The sequence below is a fragment of the Bactrocera oleae genome, chromosome 3 (assembly GCF_042242935.1).
Source record: "Bactrocera oleae isolate idBacOlea1 chromosome 3, idBacOlea1, whole genome shotgun sequence".
Lineage (NCBI taxonomy): Eukaryota > Metazoa > Arthropoda > Insecta > Diptera > Tephritidae > Bactrocera > Bactrocera oleae.
In genome coordinates this window covers 83,542,066-83,564,498 of record NC_091537.1, presented here as the reverse complement: position 1 = coordinate 83,564,498, position 22,433 = coordinate 83,542,066, and the positions used below count along the sequence as shown (strand labels likewise).

The 22,433-nt window shown below is 32.9% G+C and overlaps 2 protein-coding genes across 2 annotated transcripts; one reads left to right on the top strand and one right to left on the bottom strand.

The window, feature by feature from the left end:
* Positions 1-50: 50 nt before the first annotated feature.
* On the bottom strand, positions 51-21,915 carry LOC106627157 (calcineurin-binding protein cabin-1). Its single transcript, XM_014247174.3, has 22 exons — positions 21,702-21,915; positions 21,525-21,638; positions 20,746-20,865; positions 19,678-20,675; positions 19,454-19,607; positions 18,725-18,846; positions 18,519-18,635; positions 18,028-18,318; positions 17,780-17,963; positions 17,523-17,679; positions 17,301-17,460; positions 16,188-16,431; positions 15,617-16,116; positions 15,372-15,545; positions 15,092-15,302; positions 13,852-14,083; positions 13,519-13,778; positions 4,434-4,981; positions 2,470-2,866; positions 2,237-2,410; positions 2,019-2,084; positions 51-1,323 (listed from the first exon to the last, which is right to left on the bottom strand). Exons 1-22 carry the CDS (start codon positions 21,777-21,779, stop codon positions 139-141), a joined length of 6,486 nt encoding a protein of 2,161 aa, XP_014102649.2. The 5' UTR covers positions 21,780-21,915; the 3' UTR covers positions 51-138.
* Positions 6,319-12,351, top strand: Ror (Tyrosine-protein kinase transmembrane receptor Ror). Its single transcript, XM_036370523.2, has 9 exons — positions 6,319-6,896; positions 7,041-7,092; positions 9,075-9,220; positions 9,293-9,940; positions 10,015-10,228; positions 10,939-11,146; positions 11,209-11,656; positions 11,724-11,856; positions 11,919-12,351. The coding sequence occupies exons 1-9, from the start codon at positions 6,820-6,822 to the stop codon at positions 12,156-12,158; spliced, it is 2,166 nt and encodes a 721-aa protein (XP_036226416.2). The 5' UTR covers positions 6,319-6,819; the 3' UTR covers positions 12,159-12,351.
* Positions 21,916-22,433: the final 518 nt, after the last annotated feature.

Sequence of the window (22,433 nt, the reverse complement as noted above, 5' to 3'; positions counted from 1 at the left end):
ATAACAGCCCTTGGACGAATAAAATCCGGCTGTGGTGAGAATTGAACGGATTGTGTTTTTTTTTGTGGTATATGTATATAATTTATTAGGACTTTAGTCTTCATTCAAAAATGTATTCCTTCAACTAACAACTTACTATCAGTCTAATATTATAACTTCTGAATTTATATGTAAATTAGTCTTGGGCGAGCTCAATGTTTCACTTTGTTGTTGATTGGCCTTTTTGCGTTCTGCTAATTTTTGTTGTAGCGTCTTTGTTGGTGTTGTTGGTTGACTGGCAATCGCTTGTGGCGAACTCAGAGTTGTTGCGAATGTTGTTGGTTGCGTTGTTGCTCCTAGTGTTGGCAACGGATTAGTTAATGCAATCGAACTTACCGCAAATTGTTTGAGCGCAGCGCTATTTACATCCATTGTAGGACAATATAGTGGATGATTCTCACCAAGCATTACGTTTGGTGTACTTAATGTATCCGGTTTGGGCATTTGTAGTGTATTAATGGCAGTGGTGTTGGGTAAAATATTCGAACTAATTGTGTTGATGGGCATTGCTTGTTTCGGTTTACGTTTGGCGGCGGTACGTGGTTTCTGTTGTGTCGGCATTGAAAAGTTTTTTAACTGTTGTGGCGGTGGCTGTTGCGATTGCGGTTGCTGCTGGAAGGTATTACCATCATGCATTAGATTCATAAACATTTGCATTTGTTGGTTATACAAGTCGCTGCTACCAAAAGTTGCTAACGATGGATTGACAATTGGCGCATTCGCGACATTTAACTGTTTACCCACTTTCGTTCCACAACCCTTTGTTGGTTTAGTTTGCGTTGTTGGATTACTCATTGTCATGCTGTAATTTGCTGGTGGCGCATGCGCGACGCTTGAGACAGGATTGGCGTTGTAAATGTATGGTTGCACTATATTTGTATCGGTTGGATTGACGTTGGCGATAGGTTTATTACTCGTGGTAACAGTGGAGGCGACGGGCATATTCATTGGCATTGTTGTATTGATGCTGCAAAACGGTGTAATTGTTATGTCGTAATTAGCCAGTGACTGTGTGGCGCTAATCGATGTTTGTGTTATGGCAGTGGCGTCTTGTGGATTCTTTGTTATTGACGGTGTTATTGTAGTTTCCATGGGTAATGAAGCTGATAGAAATATAGGATTTGGTGCTAGCGTCGACAAATTGCTCATTGAAGAGAACACGGGATTTGGTTGTATGGGCATTGATGGAATCGCTGATGGCATTGGAGTATTAACAATTTGCTCGGTAGGTAAGGATTGAAACAAGGCTTTATATTGCTCAAGCACTTCCCTCATGAAATGTGGCTGTGAATAATAATAAAATAATAATATTAATAAACAAGAAAAAACGTTTACCGGAGCTTGAATACCATTCACAGTTGCACTTTTGAAAGCATATGTGTTCCGATAAGAACAATATATTCGAAAATTGTAGCGTTGCCTGGATAATAATCTCTGCCAAACTTCGTAGTAATATGTTGTGAAATAAAAATTTTTTCCATACAAGGACTTGATTCTGATTGGACAGTTTGTGTGGCAGCTATATGCTACAGTGGTCGGATCTGAACAATTTGTTTTGATATTGTAGCGCTGCCTTTGACAATAATCTACGCTAAATTGAGTGAGGATATCTTGTCATATAAAAAAGTTTCCATACAAAGACTTGATTTTTATTGTACATTTTGTATGGCCGCTATATCCTATAGTACTCCGATATCGGCGGTGCCGACAAATGAATGGTAGAAAAGGGCGTGTGAAAAATTCCAGAACAATATCTCAAAAACTGAGGAACTAGTTCGCGTATATACAGATGAACTGACGAATGTGGCCAAATTGACTCAGCACGTTACGCTGATTATTTATGGTATATTTTTATATTATATATACATATGTATACTTGTATATATATATTTATTTTATAGGACGTTTCCTTCTGGGCGTTACTTCGTGGCAAACCTAATTTTATTTTCTACTGTTTGAACAGCTAAATTTATACTTACATCATGTTGTTTGCTTTCTATAACTTGTTTAGATGCCTCCAACAGTTGCTGCATCTCTAAAGATAGCTGCAAAACAAACAGTAAATAAATGTTTCAAATCATTTTTAGATTCTACAATGTAGTATATGGTATAATGCTTTCGGGAATAAGATTTTGAAATAGTTATGCTATGTTATATGTAATCATGTAATGAATTTTATTAAACTATAAATACTTACGAACTCTCCTCTAAGTAAATTGCCCCAAATGGATTCACCGGACGATGCCGTCACATGCATGCCCCCCATGTTAGGCATATTCTCACCACCACCAATGCCACTCTCTATGCTTTTGTTAAGGCTTGTTCGTGCACGTTGACGCATCGTTAGACCGGGTATATAAACTTGTTTGGGCTGGAAAAAAAAAAAAATAATGTTTTAATTGAAAAATGTCACCAATTTGAAGCACTTACTTTCATGTTGAATGGCTGTGCTGTTGGATTTAATAAACTCTGTGATAGATCACAATCGTTGCTATTAATTTTCTCCTGATTGCGACGCGATGCGATTTCATGTAAACACAGCTTTATAGCCAAATCGAGAAAATTTAAATTCTCTGGCACATTATCGACTTTATTTTGTATATAAAATTTATAAACATCGACCATAAGATCGGTGAAGAGTGATTCCTTCTGGTTCATATATTTTAAACACTTCTTATGAACTTTGTATATGTCGATTAAAAGATTTAATGTCTCTACATCGTTGCGACTCTCCGTATTTTGCTTGAGTATATCACGCATTATTTGCGCGCAATAATTCAAAGCTTGTTGGGAGAGTTTCAATCTCTCGCAATCTTTTATGTAACGTCTGAAATTAAAAATTAAAATTGTATTAGAAAAGATTTTTACTTAAAATGAGCAATTAGAAAGTGTAGTTGTTTATTACACACAATAATTTTATCGATTGTCTACAATTAGAATATGGTTTAATTTCGATTCTACAAGACGCGGCAGAGGGTTTCAGACGAACATTACAAAACAGTCAAATTTTAATTAAAACAAGAAAAAACGTTAACTTTGGTTGCTCCGAAGCTAGAATACCCTTCACCAATGAACAAGTTTTCAATACACGATCTTCGTCTTGATCGGTTAGTTTGTATGACAGCTATAAGCTATAGTGGTCCAACCTAAAAAAATTGATCGGAGATGTTAGCGCTGCTTTGGATAATAATCTATGCCAAATTTCGTGGGAATCTCTTTATAAATAAATAAGTTCTCCATGCAAGGACTTGATTTTGAATGGTCAATTCGTATGACAGCTATATCTTATAGTGGTACGATATCGGCGGCAAAATATGCTCCTTCTGAAGCGCTACACATATGCTATCTCTTTTTCCAATCATCGAAACATGCCTTGTAGGTCCGAAACACGCATGGGGCCAAATCCGGTGAATACGGTGGTTGATCGATGGTATTGAACAAGTTTTTGATCTTAAAATCGTTCATTATACTCTGTAGCAACATGTTGTAACATGAAACCAGAAAGTTTCCGGAAATTGTCTTTTTTTCGATATTCTCGGTTTGGTTCATCATGTTCGTTCCAACGGGACATACGATCAATAATGAGTATTATTTGAGCGTTTTGAGGCGTTTGCGCGAAAACATCCGTCGTAAACGGGCGGAATTGTGGGCCAACAATTTTCGGAAATTTTCTGGTTATAATGTATATACTTTATAGGGTTTCCGACGAGTCCTTCTGGGTGTTACAAACATCATGACAAACTTAATATACCCTGTTCATCGTAAAGTAAGAATGGTCTCATTAGAAAAGTTAATATTGGGCATCCAGTGTTCGCCACATGTAAAAAAATACAGACACAGAAGACCACTAACCCTGTGAGCAATAGACTGCTCTGGGTAGTTCGGGAAATATTGAGATTTTTTCGACATACCAGACAAATCACTATCATCGTCCATTTGACTATCGTGTCTACGATACTGAATTTATTTCGAATTTATATCCCAACTACGATTCAGCTGTAACTAGAAACAACAACAACGACCTAGGTTGTTCTTACGCAGTCGGCGGAGAGGTTGGTAAAATACATTCACAAAGAATTCGAAATTCCAAATATCAGCATTCATATCTGTATATAGCTAAATAAGGGCTTCAAACCGCTATGTTGCTTTGGAATAGCTTACTGTACTTAACTAAGCAACTTAGGGGATCTCACAATACGAGTATATAGCTTTTGGAAGGTGATGGCTTTCAGCAGTATAAAGCCATTTTTTTAGACCCGAATGTTAGAAAATTTTGATGGAGAAAAGGTTTTCATGAGGGTTATGCGAAAGTGGGGTGTATTTTAACCAGTCCTTTAGAAAACTCTACAGCTCTTTTAAGACGCATATCACCAATATAATTTCTTAACACTTACTTGTCTTGCTCTGGTGTCTTAAAAAGTTGCAGTCCCACGTCGATAAGTAATTTGTGATTTTTAGTTTCGTATAGCAATTCAATGGCAATAGCAGCGCATTTTACCAAATGCGATGAGAAATTTCCAGGCCGATCGATTTCCGACGACGGTATACGCCAAATACCGTTAAATATGTTATTCCATTTTCTATCGTAAAACACGCCATTAATTTGATTCTCCAAACTGGTTTTGTATTGACCCAGCAACAGCTCCTCACAACGTTGTAGATTTTTGAAACTTGCCAAGGGCGTGTTCTTGTAATGATGTGCCAGGCGATAGATCGACTTGTAGTGTTCCGGAAACCGTGTGACACACTCCTCTAAATTTTGCACAACTATTTTATAGATATTCTCCACTTTATATGCAGGATATGGCGTATTCAATTTCTTTGAGTCGTTCGAGGTGCCATCGGAATCTGAATCTGAGTCGGATGATGATGAGTCTGTGCCGCTGGTGACCGAAGTAGTGCTGCTTGTTATTGTGGTTGTTGTGACAGTAACACCGCTTTCCTGAAAACAATAGAGCGTGTAAATGGATTATTTTATAAACATTTTATCATTATATGAGATGGGAAATTATATAATATATAAATGTAGTGAGGTTGAGAGCGATACGCTTCTGATTGTTGTTGTAAATATAGCTCTGTAAGACACTTTACAAGGAAAGAGGACAGCCGCCGATCTTATAGAAACCCGAGAGAGAGAGAGAGAGAGAGAGGAAGATAGAGAGCGTAAAAGCTAAACAGACAAAGATAAGTAAGAAAGAGGTAAATCAATAAAAGGAGAGAATTTTCGGCATAGGTACAGAACTAGTTTCTCTTGTTATATCCAGATTATTAGATAGTCGAGGATTTATCATTATATGGAAAATTTTTGTAAATGTAGTGAAGTTTAGACCGATATGCTTCCATTTATTGATATATTGTAGATATAGCGACACTTTACAAGGAAAGAGAAAAGCTTCCGATCGCATATAAATTCGGCAGCCGACTTTTGCGCTCATTAGAGAGATAGAAAAAGATAAAAAAAACAAAGATAGAAAGAAAAAGGGAACTGCTGAATTTTCGGAATAGAGAGGATTTCACTTTATATATCGCGATTAATAATTATTCGAAAGCTGTTACGAATTTACCACCTGATCAAATTTGACCCGGAATAAATTTTTTTTCCTAGACTGGTTAAACTTTTTTTTATTGTTTGATCTCCATATTTCAATTAGTGTGCGTCTGTGTGGGGAAGTCATAGAAAAAGAATCATTCATCCTCCTCTGCTAATGTTGATAACATCGAAAAAGTTACGAAAAGTGCTTGAAAATCGTCGTGTTGGCATAGCAGATGATCTCACACTTTTGGTTAATGTTTTGGGTTTGAAGTCATTGCTAAACTCATAACAAAAGTGCTGAATGTTTTGCAAAAACGAAATTTAGTAGATGTCGTAAAAGAAATGTTTGACAACGTAGCTGAGGATCTTACCTTCAACAAACGCATCATTACTGGTGACGTGGGTTTATGAATATGACAACGAAACTGTCTAACAATCTGGTGAATGGCGCTCCAAAAATTAGCCAAAACCGAAAAACCAAAATTCACTGAAGGCACTGAAGGCCATCCTAGCCCAGGCTTAACATATAACAAGTGTATGAAAAATTGGACTAAGCTTTGACATGCTTGCATTAGCTCAGCAGCCTATTTGGTATACGATAATACAGATTTGCCAGTCCGGGTTATACTTGATCAATTGATATATTGCAGTTCTCGAAAAGTAAAAGAGATATTTATGTCAACAAAATGTATTTTTTCTGTCAGTCCGGGGCATATTTGAGCTGATGATATATCGCAGAACTCCAAAGATAAATTTTAATACTACTTTATTTTTTGATAAATAGTAGATTTTAATGTGATAAAATTGACAAGAATTATAAAAAAAGATAGAAGAAATGTATGAGGCATTAAAAAGACATCCTTAAACTTCGAAATGGCAATACCATTTCACCTAAGCACATACATATGTATATATGTATGTATGTAGGATATTAATGTACAAGGGTTGAATTTATCACTTCCGACATATATTTAAGGGTGGAATATATTACAATTGCTTTGTTTCACCAAAAATTCAGTGAATGCGTTCGCCTTTCAAGTGTTTGTGAATAAAAATGGCTTTTTAAGTGTAATAATGAATTAAAATTTGCAAAAATAAACAAAATTTCAACCGAAATATGCATTTGGAAAAAACTACTAGTGGAGCAATTAGAAAAATTGAAGCGATAATTTAGAAACACGAAAAAAAGGATACTAAACCAAAACGCTTACACTCGCTGGGGCGACGTTTTGCAGAATTCCAAGAAAATGTTTACAAAAAGAACAACATTTATGTTAATAATTTCGGTGCTGAATGTTTGTGGTTCAGATGTGCAGGAAAATGGGTTAGTGTTCAGGCGGATTAAAGCATATTTTTGAACAAAAAATATAAAAAAAAAGAACTAGAATTAATAATGTTTTTAATACAAAATGTTGATGTATTGACTAGTGATATTTATGTATTTATTTATTTCTTTCCCAATTCACAGCTTAAGTTTTGCTGCGCTAACAGAGAATACAGCAAAGACGCACAATGAGGAGGTGAGCATAGTACAAGTATAAAGCAGACAATTATATATTTTTTGAATTAAAGTAATTAAAGTAATTCAAGCTGTAATTAAAGTATTGTGTATGTACGTGTAATGTGAAAAAGGAGTGAAATGATAAGAACGGAACTATACATTTTTATATGTACAGACATATGAACATGTATAAATACAAGTTGTAAATATGTATGTAAAATAAGTAAATATGTATGTATATATGTACCCAAGTGCTTGTGGTTATTGAGCAATTAAATAAAGCGCAGTCCATTGACACAAGTCAGCTCTAAGTTGTAAATAAAAACAGTTTTCTTTGTTGCGGTTATAAATCCCTGTAGTATGCGTGTTCACACATATTTATATAGCATTTAGCTGGAGAACAACGGTTTAGAATTTCCAGCATTTTGTGCAAGGATACGTTAAAAGCTATTTTTACTGTTGTTACATGTAAAACATTCACTAAGCTCTTTAGACTACATAGGAAGCGTTTAAAAGTTCAGTTAATTAATTCTTTTGTTAGTGTAAAAGCAGCTATTCGAAAAATCTGTGCGGCTGCCCACGCAAATTAAAAATAAAATAGTAGTAAAATTTCAAATAAACAATTCATTATATATTTAAATATAAAATTTTCTGCTGAAAAATAGTAATTTACTATTGTACTATTTTAGAGTTAAAATTTCATAAAAAATTAAAATTTAGATTTTTCTAAATCTTAAAATTAAATCAATTCATCCATATAATTTTTACTGTTTACAGAGCTGAAAAATTGTTTTAATTAAAAAAAAAATACAGTAATCTTTTTTTTTATTAATTAGTTAACAATAATAAATTATTATTTTAAATAAAAAAAATTGTTAAAAATAGTAAATTAAATTTCTTTAACAAAATTTTTGAAATGTAGGCTTTATAAATCTTAAAATTTATTTGCTATATAACACTGACTTGCTGCAGAGCTGAAAAATTTTCTTAATTAAAAAAAAAATTAAAAAAAATAGTAAATTATTATTAAAATTTTGTTAAACAAATATTTTTCAAAAAACTAAAATTCATAAATCTTAAATTAATTTTCTATATAAATATTACTTTTTTCATTAAAAAATAGTAAATTGTTATTAAAATTGCTATTAAAAAAATTTCAAATTGAATTCATAAATGGTCAATTGATTTGCCACATAACTTATAATTTTTAAAGAGCTAAGCAATATAATAAAAAAAATGGCAATTAACATTGAAAAATTTGTTACAAAATAGTAAATTATATTTTTTTATTATAAAAATTTGAACTAAAATTTCTTAAATACATTTTTTTTTAAATTAGATTTCATGAATCTTAAAATGTATTTGTCACACAACTTTTTCTTTATACAGAGCTGAACATTTTTTTGATATCAAAATTTTTTTTTTGTTTGAAATATAATATTTTTTGTTTAAACAAATTTTTTTAATAAAAAATTTTTTTTTAAAATAATTTTTTTAAACAAATTAAAATCAACTAGTATGTATTTTATTCAAAGAGAGTAAAAATATTAGAATTAAATATATTTATATTTTCTTCTCTAAAATTGATAAAAGCAAGCATTTTTGGTTTAATCTTTGACAAAAATTGTTTAGAATATAGAAATTAATTTCAATATAAATAAAAAGAAATCCGTTATGAAACTTTTTAAGCGTGAAAATTCTCTATTTTAAATATATGTTTTAAATATACGTTTTACTTTCGCTAGAATAATATATATATAATAACTTTGGTAAAAAAAATATTACAAAGATTTTCAGGATAATGAGTCACTTTGGTATAATATTTTATGTGCCCAACATATCACTTCTCTTACTTAATATATATATATTTGTATTGCAAATTGATAGTTTTGAAGCATAAAATTTCAACTTGTAGAGCATTTTATTGGTCAAATCTTAAAAAAACATGTTTTTTTGAATTATAATAATTTAATTTCTTTTATAAATAAATTAAATTTTCAGATACCTGCCGGCATATGTCAAGTCTATTATGGTACAGTATGTGAGAAGTACTTAAAGAACCAAAGCGTCTTCGTACCGCCAAATCTCTCACTTAACGAAATCGAAGAGCGTTTGAAGGCAGCTTATGGTGTTATAAAGGAATCCAAGTATGCACATATAAATTTAAAAACACGTGAAAATAAATATGTATTTAATTATTCATTCACTTTTCATTTCAGAGATATGAATCCGAACTGCCGCGTATACGCACTGCCAAGCATTTGTTTCAGCTCACTGCCGCTCTGCCGAACGCCAGAACGCACAAATTTACTCTACTTCTCCAATCGCGCCGCACAAAAGGAACGCAAATCGAAAAAGAATAATGCCACACACGAGACTACTGCCAGCACGGAAAATCATTTAACCGGTTATCGCCGACCGCGTTTTCTCGACAAAAACAGCAAAGATCGACGCTCATTTCTGAAACGTAAATCGACCATAGCTTATGATGATGTATTCTCCGCAGAGATATCTAGTCAATATCCACCAACGAGAGAATCGGAAAATTTACGCCGCATTTGTCGTGACGAATGCGAATTGTTGGAGAATGAGTTGTGTCAGAAGGAGTATGCCATCGCAAAACGGCATCCGGTATTGGGACAAAAACTACCGTTAGAAGAATGTCAAAGTTTGCCACGTTCAAATGATTGCTCATCGTTGGGCATCACCATAGATGTAAATCCCGAACAGGATTGTTATTGGGAGAATGGTGCTGGTTATCGCGGTACGTTGGCGTGGTCGAGCACGGGTAAAACATGTCTGCGTTGGTCTTGGTTAATGAAGGAGATCTCCGATTATCCAGAATTGGCGGGACAAAATTATTGTCGGTAAATATAGTCTGCTAATTATATATATAATATATATGTATATTCTATAAGTTATATTTATTTTTGCTTTATAGCAATCCCGGCAATGTGGAGGAACGACCTTGGTGCTTTGTGGATGACAAATCGTTTGAGAAAAGTATCGAATTATGTGATATACCAAAATGTGCTGATAAAATGTGGTTCTACATCTTTGTGACAATTGGCACAGTAATTGGTTGTGTTATATTTTATATGGTCTACGTGTGTATGAAGAAGCGACGCGAGGGCGGTATGACGAACATACAAAATGTGAGTAGACACGGCAGCTATAATACCATTCACAGGTGCTTTTCTTTTAGCATAAAAGAGTTTAAAACGATTTTTCTTGATCTTCATCCGATCTGAACAATATGTTTGAAGATTGTAGCAACTTCTAGGACGATATTCCAACCGAATTTCGTGAGGATGTCTAGTTAAATATAAAAGTTTTCTATACAAGAACTGAATTATTATCGGTGACTTTGTATGGCAGCTGTATGCTATAGTTGTCCGATCTTAACAATTTGTACGAAGAATATAGCGCTGCCTTGGGTAATAATCCATGCGAAATTTCATAAAGATATATTGTCTAAAAAAAAGTTTTCTATACAACGACTTGGTTTTGATCAATCAGTTTGTATGGCAGCTATATCTTATAATGTTCCGATATCGGCGTTCTTGACAAATGAACAGCTTTTCTCTTGGTGAGAAAAGTACGTGCGCGAAGTTTCAGATCGATATCTGGTTATAAATATATTACTTTTGAAGTGAATATTATATTATATGGAGTCATGATAGAGTAAACATAGATCAGGCTCAATTTGAGATGACAGCTCTCTTGCAAGAAAGCTCTCGCTAATAATACGCTATTGTGACGTCATAGAAATATCAGTAACACTTTTTGAATTCGAAAAAATCTCAATATTCTATTCAATAATGAAAAATATTGCATAAAATAATTTAATAATTCTCTCTCACAGATAAACACACCAAATGCTGATAAAAATATTTATGGAAACTCACAAGTGAACTCATCATTGGAAATGACACGTTTGAATAGCAATACAACGAATGAGCAGCAGCCCTCTATGTTTTCACAAAATCTCGAGCGAAGTTCACTGCTGAGAGTGCCACAGTACACGCTGCAAGATATGGAATTTGTTGAGGAATTGGGCGAGGGCGCATTTGGTATGTTGAAACAAGTAAATTTTACACCAAAAACCAAAAATAAAATTCCACCTTTATTACAGGTAAGGTGTATAAGGGTCAGCTGACACAAATGAATGGCGAGAAAATATTCGTGGCGGTTAAGGCGTTAAAAGAGAATGCCTCACTTAAAACACAACAGGATTTTCGACGTGAAATCGAATTAATCTCCGATTTGAAACACGACAATATAGTTTGCATTTTGGGTGTGGTGCTGAACAAGGAGCCATACTGTATGCTCTTCGAGTATATGTCCAATGGCGATCTGCATGAGTTTCTCATCGCCAATTCACCGAGTGAAAATAAGTCGCTAACACAATTGGAATTCCTGAAGATCTCACTGCAGATTAGTGAAGGTATGGAGTATTTGTCAAGTCATCATTATGTGCATCGCGATTTGGCAGCACGCAATTGTTTGGTTGGGGATAAACTAACAGTTAAAATATCCGATTTTGGACTCTCTAGAGATATTTACAGCTCTGATTATTACAGGTGAATGCTTGAAATGATTTTCAAAAGTATAGCAAAAAATAAAAAATATTTATTTTTTTTCTTGCAGAGTGCAATCGAAATCACTTTTGCCGGTTAGATGGATGCCATCCGAATCGATTTTATATGGTAAATTTACAACTGAGAGTGATGTTTGGTCCTTTGGTGTGGTGTTATGGGAGATTTATAGTTACGGCATGCAGGTATAACATTTTACTTCGTACCTTTAAATGTGTTACTTCTACTAATCAATTTCATTTTACAGCCATACTATGGACATAGTAATCAGGAGGTTATAAATTTAGTACGCTCACGACAATTACTCTCATGCCCCGAGGCATGTCCGACAGCGGTTTATTCACTTATGATCGAATGCTGGCATGAACAGTCTGTGCGAAGACCCTCCTTTTCGGAGATCGCTCATCGCTTGAAAGTGTGGTATCAAGGGCAAGTCAAGCTGAACTCCACACCGACACTAACAATTAAGGCTTCCCCGAATACTTGAAGTTTAATTTAACGTAAAATATTTGTACTTTTTTTATTATAAAAATCAAGTAGTCTTTTGGTAATATTTGTACATTTATACGTATACTGTATAACACATACGATATGTAAAAAAAAAACTACAAAAAACACATTTCATGCACAAGTAAGGATTTAAAGAAAGCAAAAAATATATCAGTAAACTCTTTAAGATTTCTTGAAAAAAGTATAAAATTTAATTTTATTTGGTAAAGGTAAATTATTTTTGCAATTATTTTTAGGTTAGCATTGTTTCTCCTATACATTTCTTTGTCGAATGAATTTCTAGTCTGAATGCGAATCACTTGTGCAGAAAATGCGATATGAAGTCATTACCGGACAACAGAGACATCACAGTATGAATAAACAAGAAAAAAACGTTAACTTGGGCTATAATATCTTTCACAGCTGCATTTTTTATAGCATAAAGGAGTATAAAAACATCTTTATCTTCATTTTGATCGGTCAGTTTATATGACAGCTATATGCTATAGTGATCTGATCTGAACAATTTCTTCGAATATTGTAGCTTTGATTTGGGCAATAATCGATGCTTAATTTCATGAAAATACCTTGTCACATAAAAAAGTTTTTCATACAATCAGTATCTTCCGATCGGTTAGTTTATTAGGTAGCTATACACTGTAGTGGTCCGATATCTGCCGTTCCGACAAATGAGCAGCTTCTTGATGAAGAAAGGACATGTGTAATTTCAGATCGATATCTCAAAAACTGAGGGACTAGTTTGTATATATACAGACAGACGACGGACATGGCTAAATCGACTCAGCTTGTCAAGCTGATCATTATATATTAGGTGTAGTAAAAAGAAATCCATTATTTTTTCAATAGATGGCGTTATTTATCGGTATCTCGCATTGTATAAGTCCGTTTGCGTTCGGCTAGATGGCGTTAGAAAGATAACATTTCGTACTAAAAGCTTTTCTGACAGTTTTGTGATTGGTTGAGTCAGTTTTGTTTGAACGCGCGTCATAGATGGACACTAGCAAAGAGAAAATATGAATAGCGTTTATGGTCCTTACACTGTAACAGCCAATCATGCGCAAATTTTGGTTTCGTCGATTCCGTTCGTGGCAAACTAAATAGGTATATCCTGTTCAGGGTATAAAAATATGATGTTCTGCCAAATAATTTTCTATCAATCATGGCATATTTTACATATTTTTTTTATATTTCTGAATATTATACAATTTCGTTCGTTCAGAGACTAAATAAATATTTAATTATTGTAAATCACATTAAAAATTCAGAGAGCAACATAATTTTCGATGCATATGTACCCTTAAAAATCCATTAGTAATAATAATAAAAGTTTCACTTACCTCCGATTCGCGGCGTGAGGGATTGCTTTTACTAACCGCAGCTTTTTCAACGTTCAACTCTGGTGCTTGCACAACAACTTTGGGTGCTTCCTTTAGACAGTCTTTGACATTTTGTTCTTCAACATCTTCTTTCGTTGCCTCCGTACGCGTAGCCGGACTACAGTTTGGACCGTAATTTGGTTTCTTGCAAGTTTTTGCCATTTTTGCTTGCTCTCCCTTGTCAATGACTACTTTGCGCTTCAACGCATTTAAACTATTACCTGCAAGTTTTAATTGAATAATATTTTTTATTAAAATATATATGATATACAATATGTATAAAAGTTTTTTTACCATCAATTTTTGCTTTATTGAAAGCAAACGGACTGCTTGCCAAGCTCTTTAAGACGTTGCTTAGATGATTACCAATATCGCGTGAAATTTCTTTCTGGTTTTCCATGAATTTTATAATCGATGCATTTGTACGGTAGAAAATTTCTAAGGCCTCGACAGACAGCGTTGTTGGATTGCTATGATTAATCTTGATGGGGTAAGTAGCATTGCTTTCATACAGATTATTGGCAGCCTATAACGAAAAGTGGTTGTTTATGGAAATTTTGACGTTTATAAAAACTACCTTCATAAAAAATTTAAATAAGTTTAGGAAAAAGTACCTTCAAATAAAAGTTCAAATATGTTTTAGAAAACATAACTTCAAATCAATATAGGTAGGTTTTGGAAAAAAAATACCTTCAACTAAAAATTCAAATATGTTTTGGGAAAAATACCTTTAAACAAAAAATTATGATATGATTTTGGAAAAAATACCTTCAAATAAAAATTCAAATGTGTTTTAGGAAAAACTACCTTTAAATATAAATTCAAATGTGTTTTAGGATAAAATACCTTTAAATATGTTTTAGAAAACATAACTTCAAATCAATATAGGTAGGTTTTAGAAAAAAATACCTTCAAATAAAAATTCAAATATGTTTTGGAAAAAATACCTTTAAACAAAAAATTATGATATTATTTAGGAAAAAATACCTTCAAAAAAAAATTCAAATGTGTTTTAGGAAAAACTACCTTCAAATAAAAATTCAAATATAATATATTTTAGAAAAAAAATACCTTCAAATAAAAATTCAAATATGTTTTGGGAAAAATACCTTCAAACAAAAGAATTAAGATATGTTTTGGAAAAAATACCTTCAAATAAAAGTTCAAATATATTTTAGAAAAAAAAATACCTTCAAATTAAAATTCAAATATGTTTTGGAATAAAAAAATACCTTCAATTAAAATTTAAATATGTTTTAGAAAGCAAATACCTTCAAATAAAAATTAAAATGTCTTTTAGGAAAAAATATCTGTAAATAAAAACTCAAATCAAGAAAGGTAGGTTTTATAAAAAATAATACCTTCAAATAAAAATTCGCATATGTTTTGGGAAGAATACCTTAAAATAAAAATTTAAATATGTTTTAGAAAAAAAATACCTTCAAATTAAAATAGGTAGGTTTTAGGAAAAAAAGTTTCAAAGTAGAAAAAAATACTTTTAAATAAAAATTCAAATGTTTTAGGAAATAAATACCTTCAAATAGAAATTCAGATATGTTTTAGGATGCTCTTTCTGTTTTTCAGCAATTTTGCCCAACATATACTGGCATAACCATTTCTCTTCATGTGAGTCTTCATTCTCCTCGCTTTCTGTTTGCTCTGTATTTTGTAAAGCCGCAGCCAAGGAAAAGCAGTTGTGTGCTATATTCAATACACGACCTTTGCGCGTCTGCAGCAGGGAAGATCTTTAAAAATAAATAAGTCAAATAATTAATTGTTATTAACACAATTACTGTTCTATGAGTATAGCTTACTGTTCGGCTGTGAAACTTTCGGCTGAATTTTTGAGTTGTCGTGAGCAATACGAATGCATTGTGTAGGTGAATGAGCCATATTCTATCCAAAGCAGTGTTTGTTGACGATTCAAACAAATACACATTTCGAAACAGCGAATTGTATCCTCGGATTCAGCTAACACATTATTTGGACTAAAAAAAAAGCAAATAAACAAAGAGAGTTTAGTTGTTGGTTATTTTTAGATTAAATTAAGTTTACATACTTCAGTGGAATCAATCCGTTAAGTCTTGTTTCGATTTTGCTCGCCTTAGATAAGGCCATGCCGGCCCACGAGTCGAAACGTGTGGGACTTATTGTTAAATCCAAAGTATAGTACTTTATAGCTTTCGAAAAGTCGCGATTTTTGAAATAATAATCAGCTAGCAAATAGAAAATACAACGTATTTTATATGGCAGTGATGTATGCGCTGGTTCTAGTGTTTCAAAATCATTTCCTTTAATGAATTCTAATATCTTCGTTGTAGCTGGCGTTGGATCCAATTCGTTTGGCATTAAAGCGACTATTTTTAGGAAAAATTGTTCCAAGTCAGCTGTTATTGAATCCAATTTATAAGAATTTATTTCAGGTAAACATTCCGGTTTGTATAAATCGAATGCTTGCACTGCCTTCGCCCAGGTCAATTCGACATTGGTTGCCTCATGATCCTCTAGATGGCGTGAACGCGCCTTCTTTTGCGGATAACCGTACAAACAAAAAGTCACCTGTCAAATGTAAAAATACACAGTTGAATTATGCTTTTATTGCTAAACATTGCTGGTCATATGGCACTTACCTGCTCCAAATACTCGTAGAGTGTATCGCGACATGAATCATATAGTGGCGCTCTGATTATCGGCACAATGACATCCAAAATATAATGCAAAAAATCGCCATTGTTACGCGTGCAAGCTTGAAATTTGCCTAAAAACTCATGTGCTGTAAATAATAATGTAAATGATCCTGGCAAAGGATCTTCTTCCTCCTCAGCATCACTTTTACTTTTGCATTTGGCCACAGTTAAAGTGTTATTCTCATCACTAAGAAGCGTAAAAGTTTAATTAAAGTTATGCTACTAATATACAAAGTTGCGAATGATTTAATTAAAAAATTTTGGATTAAAATTTGAATATTAAATTTTTGAAACCAAAATGTTGGGTACTAAAAATTTATTGAATAATTTTTAATAAAAAATTTTGAGAAATTAAATTCAATTTTAATCACAAAATTAAAATTAAAAATTGATCAATTATAAATGTTTTCGATGTCACCCCACTATAGCATATATCTGCCATAAAAACTGAACGATCCAAATTAAGTTCTTGTACGGAAAAGTTTGTCATTTGTCGAGATATTTTCAAAAAATTTGGCATATATAATATAACTGACTAAGACAACGCTATAATTTTCGAACAAATTTTTCAGATCAGACCACTATTGCATAAATAAATCTGCCATACAAACTGAACGAAAAATATCAAGTCGCTGTATGGCAAATTTTTATATTTGACAAGATTTTTTTACAAAACTCGGCATACATTGTTGGCCGAGGCAAGACTACAATCTCCGAACAAATTTCACAAATCGGAACACTATTGCATATAGCTGTCAAATAAAGTGAACAATCAAAATCAAGTTCTTGTATGGAAAAGTTTTTCATTTAACGAGTTATTTTCACGAAATTAAGCCAAGATTATTGGCCAAGCCAACGCAAAAAGTTTCGAACAAATTTTTCAGATCGGACCACTATAACTTATAGTTGCCATACAAACTGAACGATGAAAATAAAGTGCTGTATGGAATTATTTTTATTTTTTTTGTGAAGTGTATTCTAGTTCAGTGCAACCGAGGTTAACGTTTTTTCTTGTTTAATGCGTTATTTGCAATCCTGCTTTAATATGGCTATTACCTCAATATAATTTGATGTAAAATGACAAAAGGTCGTTTCATATTGAACTCATGTTCTGGATTACTGTTTTTATCGATGGGTTGATTTGTATCCAAATGAAAGGACAACACGCAAATCGTATTCTGCACGAGACGAGCCAGCGTCTCTTCAAGGCAAAGCACTGAAAATATTTTTATTATTATTTTTTTATTCATTTAGTATAACTTTGTATAAGGTACTTACATATATCGGTGCCTTCGTTTAAAATTATTACTTCTATATAGGAATAAATATAATTTAATCCAACAGACCATAATTCTTGCTGACGTATTTTGCTTGTTTCTTTCATATATTTAACAATGCAAAAGTGCAAACATTTCTCGGCCCATTTCATGCAGTCCTAAAATATTAAGTTTAATAGATTTTTTATTGAGTATTAAATTTTTTATTAGTTCTTAAGTTGGTTTTTTAGAATTTACAACCGCAGTGCAAGCACTAACCTCAAAAGCAGCCATATTCCATAGCGATTGTAGTAGAATTTCGACTTGAGTTTTAAAATTTTTCACCCAATTTTCACAGTTTTCGATTTCAACATCATTGCATAAGTTTTCCGTTAGTATTTGCACAATTTCTTGCCATTTTTCATCTTCAAATAGTTTAGGTATCTTGCTCAATGAAATGCGCCTGAAAATATGCTTGTAATATTAACTCGTTTTTAAAAAATAAAAATGTTCAATATAAAACGCACCTTTTGAAATCTGTTATGGCTTCTTGCAATACATATTTTGCTATACATTTTGCATTTAAATTCGGTAAATGTAGTATATACTCTTTATCATCGAAAAGTGTGATAATTTCTGCTTGGTGCTCCAAACAAGCAATACATTTTTCCAACTCATTGCGTATATCAAACCATAAGTACTCCAAATTAATGAGTCGTAATTTGTATTGATTGAATGCTTGGCCGAGCGCTACCAAAGCAGTGCCGGATCTAAAAGCCAATTGATCGAAGACTTGCTTCCATATGGGTGAGAGATCGCTGAAAAAAAAAAACGTGAAATAATATTACGAAGTCTAAAATTTGCTTTTTTCTAGGATTTTTTTTGTTTTTTGAAAGCAACAATCAAGTTTTGAATATTCTACGTAAAAAATCATCTCAAAATAATAAATCGCAATTATATCATACAAAAGTTATGTAATTCCGTCTTTAAAGTTACTATGGACTTAAAAAATACTTACGCATCCAGTGACCTTTTGATAGTGTAGTCGAATTCTAGATAAAGAATGGATATGCGATAAAATGTTTCAATATCTTCAACGCTCTTCTGATTCCAGGGCGAGCAATCAAAATTGTCCCTTTTGAAATAAAAAATATGTAAATTCATTTCAATTAAGAGAATTATATCTCAATAAAAATTTGATTAAAAAGCCTAATTTCAACTCACAAATAAATGCAAAATATCTCCAAATATAAAACGCGTATGTCATCGGGCACACCTTTTGTCCAAAAAAATGAGATGCACTTGAGCCATTCGAAAACCAAAAGTGGAGGATCCAGAGTTTTAGCCTGTATAATTAAGACAGTATACAAATAAATAAAAACAAGAAAAAAACATTATCTAAGGCTAAACCAAAGCTGTAGTACCCTACACAGGTGCATTTCTTATAGCATAAAAGGGTATAAAAATATATCTATATGGCTTTTAAGCGGTTGTTGTTGTAGTTGTAGTATCGGCATAAAACATTCCTGAAGTAATTTCGAGGAATGGTGCCGAGTTGACAGTCCTTGGACGGATTAAAATCTGGGTCCATTCCGGTTTCTTAGACCCAACTGTCAAGGGTCCGATCTGAACAATTTGTTCGGAGATTGTAGCATTGCCGTAAACAATAAGCTGTGCCAAAATTCATGCACATAATTTGTCAAAAAAAAAAGGTTTCGAAATTGATCGGTTTGTGTGGCATCAATACCATATAGTGGTCCGAAATCGGCGGTTCAGACGAATGGTGTCTTTCCCCATCTACTTGGGGAGAGAAGAACGTGTGCAAAATGTCAGAACGATATCTCAAAAACTGAGCTACTAGTTCACGTATATACAGACGGACATTACTAAATCGACTCAGCTCGTCACGCTAAACATTTATATTACATATTATATCAGTTACTTTCGTTTTACCTCAATTTTCGCAACAAACTCATTAAAAACTGTGCACGTTATTTCCTGAAACGCATCATTTGACATTATTTCACTGCAATTTTTGCATTTTTCATCACTAATTTTCTCGTTGTTGTTAACCGTGCCAAAAGGCCACTCTGCATCAAAGTTAACACTAGAAAATTTATAAATATATGTAAACAAAATATTCATATTTTTAAATTTCCGCGCTAGTAATAGCTTACCTCGCGTACTTGGCGAAGATTTTTCTTAGTATACCCTTTAACGAAGTATCCACTTCGACGCGATCGGTTGTAACTTTTTTTCGTGAATTATAACGTCGATTTTTGTGCCAACCCCATTGCTCTAGAAAATGTAAATCACTGCAGCGTCTACGTGGTTTCGGCTTATTTGATTCGGAATTGTTAGAAGATTTCTCATAATTATCCGCTTCGTCTGGTGAATTTTCCGATACTTTTTTCGTTTGCTCGGCATCACTTGTTGGTGGTGTATTGTTAACAACAGTCTCTGTTGTAGCCGCATTAGTTATATTAGTGCTACTTAACTCTGTATCTGGTATTACATCCATGTTATCATTAGAATTACTACTGGCTGCAGCGCTTATTTCGGTTGGAACACAACTCTCTTGTTGTGTAACATTTTCTATTTTACACGTGTTATTGCTATCGGCTAATATATCTTTTAAACTTAAAAGCTTAATTAATATTTTGCCATTTTCTTGCATATACTGATATAATGCCACTATATACTGTCCCACAGTGACCCAATTTAATTCTTTAACACATATCTTTTGCACAATTTCATCAGGCAGTGTAAAATTTGTGGTATCCGATTTTGAATCATCATTGCGATAGTTGCGTGGAAAGGCGCTGTCTTTTGTCCATGAAGAGAGCGGTTTCAAACTTTTCGGTATTGGTCCATACATATCTTCACAAAGTGGCATAGATGATTTAAAAGTGCCAGATATTTCATATAGAATTTTGGCAGCGCGTTCATAGGTAGGATCTCTGGTGTATAATTTTAATGCGTAGCCATATGCGCCGATTATATTATGATTCTCACATAACGTACGCAACATACCATCAGCGGCACTCCAATGTTGTGCATTGCAACGTAGGCAACGCTCAAAGGCGAACTCGGCCAACTCTATTGCATTTAGCTTTAGTGCCAGTTGACCAAAACGATGCATGGTGTGAACGTCTGTGTCGTCTAATTGTGTAGCCTAAAGTGATTGAGTTTTACATTATATTATATTAATAGCTTAATATATTAGACATTTTTGTTAGAAATACCATTATGTAATGCTCCAAAGCCAATTCATTCTCAGCTTTCTCCTCGTATATGAAAGCAATATTTTTATGGCAATTGTAACGAATCGTACGTAATTTTCCATTTGGATCTTCCTCAAGCAGCTAGAAAATTAAATAATAACAAATATCGTATTAATGAAAATTAGAAACAAGAAAACCCGTTAACTTTTGTTGCATCGAAGCTATGATACCCTTCGCAAACAAACAAGTTCCTTTACAAGAACTTTATTTTAATCGTTCAGTTTGTATGACAACTACATATATGCCTAGTCTAGGCAACTTCTTCGGAGATCGTACCGTTGCTTTGAACAATAATGCATTCTAAATTTCGGGAGGATATTTCGTCTAATAAAATTACAATTCCATACAAGGATATGGATTTGATCGTTCAGTTTGTATAACAGCTATATGGTTCGGACAAATAATTATCTTCTTTAAGAGAAAAGAACGTGTGCCAAATTTCGATATCTCAAAGACTGAGGGACTAGTTCACGTATATACAGACAGAGAGACATGATTAATCGAATTAGCTCATCATGCTGATCATTTTTATATATAGTCCGAAATAATACTAACCGTTCGTGTAGGGTCTCACATTGAGTACAAGAACGATTCCTTGATACCGTAACAAGGATATTCGCAGAAGTAACACAAACACAATTTGATTAGTTAAATTTATGTCATTAAGAAGTTTTATACGTTGTGATCTGTATCTCTAATTGCACGAAATATATAAAAACAATGTGAAAAATTATGCCAACCTCGTTGAGTACTTGTGTTTCCAACAGCTGACTTAACAAGGAAAGTGCCGACTTTACATCTCCCTTCCATTTTAAGTTTATTGCCTTTAAATATTCGGCCTCTGCGATTGCTTCCTGCAATAAACAGAGTTATTAAAAATTATATCTAGCATTAATAAACAAACAAAAAAATATTACCTGCGCCTCTTTTGTAATTACGATTTGGTCCTCGGGCTCTTCATTGCATTCTTCGTTAAGCGCAACTATCCTAATCATTACTTTATCCTTTTTTACTTTGACACTGCTCCTTTTAATAACTTCTATGACACAATTCGAGCTGTTAAATGCAAATTGCAAATATTATTTATAAAACGAAACATTCCCTTATTAGCGATGTAAATAGTTGCTTTTAAAGTATTTAACCGGCATTATAATTGATAGTATAACCGATAACACTACTAATCGATAAATTTTTATCAGTGAATGAACTTGATATTTATAAAGCCATATGTGTCTATAAAACATTATAAAATATGTATATATCTTTTTTTTGGCATAGCATATTATAATATTGCATAATACAATGCTATTCAAATATGCAATACTGATGATATGAACTGCATTTCATATCGTATTCATACAAAAAAATTTGGTACATGTAAAAGAAAATATCAGCTTCTGTCACTCTGTTACAATGAAAAAATGTATTTATTCTAACCTTTTGGAATAATAACACTCACCACAAAGAGGAATAGTTTTGTTAACAGGATCAAACAGGAAATATTGTTGAGCAACTGGGGATTATATGAATGATATATGCAATTTCTAAATTTCTTTTATATGGGTTTTGTTGCACGTGACTGCACTTTAGTTTTACCCAGTATTTTCTTCAAGTTTACCTATATGATACATATATAATTTCTAAGCTGT

Excerpts from the sequence above, each read along its gene's own strand:
- Ror (XM_036370523.2), top strand. The coding sequence starts at position 6,820 with ATGTTTACAAAAAGAACAACATTTATGTTAATAATTTCGGTGCTGAAT. Across the intron at positions 6,897-7,040 it reads TCAGATGTGCAGGAAAATGG|CTTAAGTTTTGCTGCGCTAA; the intron begins GTTAGTGTTCAG and ends CCCAATTCACAG. Across the intron at positions 9,221-9,292 it reads GGTGTTATAAAGGAATCCAA|AGATATGAATCCGAACTGCC; the intron begins GTATGCACATAT and ends TTTTCATTTCAG.
- LOC106627157 (XM_014247174.3), bottom strand. The coding sequence starts at position 21,779 with ATGATTAGGATAGTTGCGCTTAACGAAGAATGCAATGAAGAGCCCGAG. Across the intron at positions 16,432-17,300 it reads TTACATCAAATTATATTGAG|TGATGAGAATAACACTTTAA; the intron begins GTAATAGCCATA and ends TACGCTTCTTAG. Across the intron at positions 15,303-15,371 it reads GAAAGTTTCACAGCCGAACA|ATCTTCCCTGCTGCAGACGC; the intron begins GTAAGCTATACT and ends TTATTTTTAAAG.